Source organism: Mus pahari, chromosome 7 (genome assembly GCF_900095145.1).
Source record: "Mus pahari chromosome 7, PAHARI_EIJ_v1.1, whole genome shotgun sequence".
Taxonomy (NCBI): Eukaryota; Metazoa; Chordata; class Mammalia; order Rodentia; family Muridae; genus Mus; species Mus pahari.
In genome coordinates this window covers 74,085,053-74,090,373 of record NC_034596.1, presented here as the reverse complement: position 1 = coordinate 74,090,373, position 5,321 = coordinate 74,085,053, and the positions used below count along the sequence as shown (strand labels likewise).

The following is a 5,321-nucleotide window of genomic DNA, read 5'->3' as shown; positions in this document are numbered from 1 at the left end:
TTTTTTTTTTTTTTTTTTGAGACAGGGTTTCTCTGTGAAGCCCTGGCTGTCCTGGAACCCGCTCTGTAGACCAGGCTGGCCTCGAACTCAGAGATCCAGGCTGTGTGTGGCAGCTCTTAAGGAAAACATTTGCTTGGGGCTGACTTACAGTTTCAGAGGTTTAGACCTTTGTCACCATGGCCGGGAGCATGGCAGCATGCAGGCAGGCATGGTGCTGGAGAAGGAGCTGAGAGTTCTGTACCTTGATCTGCAGGCAGCAGAAGAGGGTTGTATGCCATACTAGGTGTAGCCTGAGCACAGGAGACCTTAAAGCCGGCTGTATTATTGCCTGGTTTTACATCCGTCTCCTTCCTGATGAGCATAGGTCCCCCTCCATCTGCTCTTTGGTTATTATTTACCATAGAAGCTATGGTCTACCCCAAAGGTCCTGCTGCTGCTGGGCCTGAGAACAACACAGACTAAGTAAAGGATTGAGACACCGCATGAGTGGATCAGGGGATGAGAGAGGCTCTAAGTGCTGAGGAAGTTTTGTGATCTCGGAAGTGAGTTTAGAGAAAGTTTAGTTCATGCTCTCTGACACACACACAGATTAATACTGTCTATTTGCACTGTATCATAGACTATAATTAATTCTAATATAGAATGTTACATTGATTTCCTCTGTTTATAACTGTGAAGTGAACAAATATACATGCAGCTATAGGGGTTTTTTTGGACCAAGTTGATCCTTAAAGCATTGGTGACCTTGGGTGCACTGTGGACTCTGAACTTCTGGTCCAATTGACACCTGCTCTGTCCTCCTCCTTTAAGATAAAAAACATATTTAATACTATAATTTTTAAAAGCTTTGTGTGCATGGGTGTTTTGTCTGCATGTATGTGTATGTGGTGCCTCCAGAGACCAGAAGAGGGAATTGGATCTTCTGGAACTGGAGTTATGAGCCACTACAGGCATCGTGTCACTGTGATCCTCGAGTGTCTTGGAAACTCTCGCTGGAAGGTCATCCCGTCTGAGGAGGCTGGCTTGTTGGGGTTTTGTTCGACGGGAGCATGGGAAAGGGAAGGAAATGTAGGAGTCGTCACCAGTGAGACCTGAGCCCTTTTCTTCCTACAGGGGCACAAGAGGAAGAACTGGAAGGTGCGCAGATTTGTTCTGAGGAAGGACCCAGCTTTCCTGCACTACTATGACCCTTCCAAAGTGAGTGGCCTGCGTTCCTTGGGACTGTACTACTTCTGAGTCCAAGCAGATAGGGAGCTGGTGCCTGTCCTCTCCCATACCCGCCATGGCCCCTTGCAGGCCATGCTACGCTGTCATACAGTTGCCTGCTCAGTGTGTGGCCTTCTATGCCCACTTCCCATGAGAAGACTGTCATTATTTTGAGAAAAAGCGCCTTTTACTCTCCCCAAAGCCTGCTTTGTGGGCAAGGTGAGGGGCACACAGGAGACTCCAACCTCTTTAACCCTTTCATCCAACTGGCCCCCAAATTCTGCCTCCCTCAGCATTTTTTTTACCTTTGAAAACATTTTAATGTATTTAATTTACACATCACATTTTGTGTCAGGAGTTGCTGCTCTGAGTTCCTGATAAATACCACCTCATGCTAAGTTAATCTAATTCTAGTCAAAGGAAGAAAAAAAAAAATGGCTCTTTAGTTGTGGTGTTCAGCCTTACTTTTGATATCTGTTTTTCATCAGGACCCCTTAGCCTCATGGAGGAACCTTCTCATTCCCTGCCTTCTTGGTTGTTAGGGTTCCACTGCTGTGAAGAGGCACCATGACCAAAGCAACTCTTACGAAGGACAACATTTAACTGAGGCTGGCTTACAGCTTCAGAGGTTTAGTACATTATCATCAAGCTTGGGAGCCTTGCAGTATCCAGGCAGGAATGGCACTGGAGAAAGAGCTGAGAGTGACCTGTGTTCCAGGAGCTTCCTCATGGGCAGCTAGGAGGAGGGTCTCTTCTGCACAGGGCCGAGCCTGGGCATAGGACCTCAAGCCTGCCTACACAGTTGTCACACCTATTGGAATAGGCCACACCTATTCCAACAAGACCACACCTCCTAATAGTGTCATTTCTCACAAGCCAACGTGTACTCAAACTACCACACTGCCAAGCACAAGGAAGACAAAGGCCTAGGAAGAGAGATAGCAGGAGGGCTGAGGAATCAAACCCTTGGGTCACCTATTGACCTCTATAAGGTTTCTAGTGCTGCTGCTACTACAGGTGTTGCTGTCTTGTCTTTTTAAAATTTTTTTTTAAAGGCAGTATATCATGCAGCTCAGGGTAGCTTCAAACTCACTATGTCACCAAGGATGGTTTTGTGTGCTGGGATTACAGGCATGTGCCACCACCCTGGATTGAACTCAAAGTTCTGTGTAGGCTAAATAAGCATGCTAACTGAGCTACATTCCCTGCCACACAAATCCCATTTAAAGCAATGAAGATATCAAATGTCTGAGCACAGGATTTGCATTTAACTCTTAGTCTAACCTCAACTACTTCGTGCCTTTGATGAGTCCAGGGTCTTTTGCTATTAATTTGCTTCTATGCTTTCTTTGCCTTTGTGCTTCCTACCGCTGGGTTAAATCCATCCCAGTCCCAGGATCAGTTTCTCAAGGCCTATTCAGTCTCTGGTTGAGACTGTCTGCCTGCTGTAGACTCCTACAGTGCATTGTTACGTAACTGCTTTAGCTTTCCTTTGCTGAAGCCACCATTTAGTATTGATTACTAACAGAAGGGACCAAGGGCTGAGGCTCCTGGTGTGTAAAGTTGCTCTTTAACTATCCAGATACCATAAACCCAGTCTTGTGTCATACCAAGCACATAACTAAAGACTTACATAACGAATGTCCAATGTGCAGGAATACCTGTCATCACCTATTGACAAAGGTTAAGGAAGCCAGTGCATGCTTCTGGTAGAATGTTGGATCAGTCTACAGATTGTTGGTAACTTAATGGCACTGCTGCTACTGGTCATGAAGAGGCCCAAACTGCCTCACTGTTTTAAGTTACTTGGGCAAGATGCCAAAGTTCAGCCTTTTTTTTTTTTTTTAAATAGATAATTTGAAGTGGCTCTACAAGGCTTACAGATCAGTTATTGGAGGAAGGGTCTTTTTTTTTTTTTGTATGCTCATGAAATTACTGACTAGTCTCTTCCTCCACAGGAAGATAACAGGCCAGTAGGTGGATTTTCTCTTCGTGGTTCCCTTGTGTCTGCTCTGGAGGATAATGGTGTTCCTACTGGTAAGCTACAACTTCTGCTCTGGCTTAAAGATCTCTGGGGCCACCATCTGCATGTTACTGATGGCCCTGGAAGGAAATCCTGAGTAGGACTTTGCTCAGTGAGACAATGATGTCATTTTTGAAGCCCATTTAAAAAAATTAAGTAAAAGGTTATATGGGATGTTCTTGCTGTTTCAAGAATCAACAGAACAATTCTTTCTTTTGATATTCTTTACTCTCAGTTTCTGTGCTGATGGCCTGTAAGCTTCCATCTAAGTTACAGCTAAGGGACACAATGTTTTCATGTTAAAGAATGCCTTCAGTTTCTGTTCATACCGATTTTTACAATCCCCAGCTATGGTAGGAAGGTAGCAACATTTCTGACTTGTGGTATAGAAATTGAAGTTCAAAACCAATCTAAAAGCCGGGCGTGGTGGCGAAAGCCTTTAATCCCAGCACTCGGGAGGCAGAGGCAGGCGGATTTCTGAGTTCAAGGCCAGCCTGGTCTACAGAGTGAGTTCCAGAACAGCCAGGGCTAAACAGAGAAACCTGTTTTGAAAAATCAAAACAAACAAACAAAAAAACAAAAAACAATCTAAAGAAAACATCAAATTATGTGCCTCTTTAAAACATAAATTTAGGGGATTTTTTTGATGTGAAACTGTAGGTCTATGAGTAGCAGCACAGGGGCAAGCAAGCAAGCTGCAAACTTTCAGAATAACTACTGGCAGACCTTATGGCTATAAGGGAGTGGAAATACTCCAGTGTTTTTATCTTAGTAGACTTTCAGCTTCTTCAAGCTGGAAGTTGACATGGATAGATAAGATATTCAATACTTTTCCTCTCTCCTGTGTAGGAGTTAAAGGGAATGTCCAAGGAAATCTCTTCAAAGTGATTACCAAGGATGACACACACTATTATATCCAGGCCAGCAGCAAGGCTGAGCGAGCAGAATGGATTGAAGCTATCAAGAAGCTAACATGATCTGAAGGAGCAGGACCAGGGTTCTCATCATTGGATACAGATAAGACTTCCTGGAGAACTGGAATACAAGATACTAGGCTGGGGATGTGGCTCAGTGGTAGAGGACCTGCCTGGACATCCTGAGTTCAATTCTTGGTACCGTTTAAAAAAAAAACAAAACTTTACCATTGTAAATGTTGCACAGCTTTGGAGTGAGACTGCCCAAAGTGGCTCCTCAGATGACAGCAGGGATGCAATTTCCTTCTGCCTTCCTATGACCAACTTTAAAAGCTGGACCAGCTGTTAGGTGGGCAGCATCTTGACTTTGCTCTTCAGGACATAAGTCTGTGTCTTTGGGGACAATAGTAGTATCTCTTTCTCTGTTGGAACACCAACTCTGGTTTTGCTCTATCAAATACTCTAGTCTCAAGACTCTCCTGATTTCAACAACTCAGTATCTCCAGGATTAATAAATGACACCTGTCTCTGGCTATTATGGTTCTTGTAGTTAGTTCTATGGTTCCCGCAGGTTTCTAACCTGTGAGGCCCTATGCACTACAGAAGCTGGATGTGGAGACATTTCAGGCGTTCTCTCACCAGGATGATGCTTCTCACTTTAAAGTGGGGATTCTGACAGATGACTGTTCAGAGGAGAGTTTGTCTTGTACTGCAAGACAGCAAGTATCACAAGATGCAGATGTCATACTCTCTTGAAATCTGTCACAGATATTTTTTAAGAGGCAGAAATACAGCTTTTCTATATAAAATGGACATTTAGAAAGATGTGGAGCCTGAGCTCTCCAAATGACAAAGATACAAATGACAAAAGTTAAATTAAGGCATAAAACTTTGGACTAAAAATGAACATTAGCTCAAGTTAAGAACACCCCGGTTAGGGGTTAAAGTGAAAAGTCTGTATCATACAGTGTTTTTATAAATATTTTTTATTAAATGTATACAGTGATCTGGCAGTTATGGCCAGGATTCTTGCCAAGGACAATGGCTTGGACTTCAATAGATAAAATACATGACTTACATTTAAGGGGAGTGGATATTTCTAAAGTGCCTAAGTAAAAACTTCTCTTAAAATAGATTTCCTCTTAATGACTGGAATATCTGACCCCTGTATTCGGAAT

The 5,321-nt window shown here is 43.4% G+C and overlaps 1 protein-coding gene across 1 annotated transcript in view; it reads left to right on the top strand.

The window, feature by feature from the left end:
* The window catches only part of Plek2 (pleckstrin 2), a 16,645-nt gene extending 11,972 nt beyond the window's left edge, over positions 1–4,673 (top strand). Inside the window, exons 7-9 of the mRNA XM_021202467.2 lie at positions 1,114–1,197; positions 3,165–3,243; positions 4,079–4,673. Of these exons, the coding sequence (XP_021058126.1) occupies positions 1,114–1,197; positions 3,165–3,243; positions 4,079–4,206 (291 nt within the window). The 3' untranslated portion in view covers positions 4,207–4,673. The remainder of the gene's footprint in view (positions 1–1,113; positions 1,198–3,164; positions 3,244–4,078) is intronic.
* Positions 4,674–5,321: the final 648 nt, after the last annotated feature.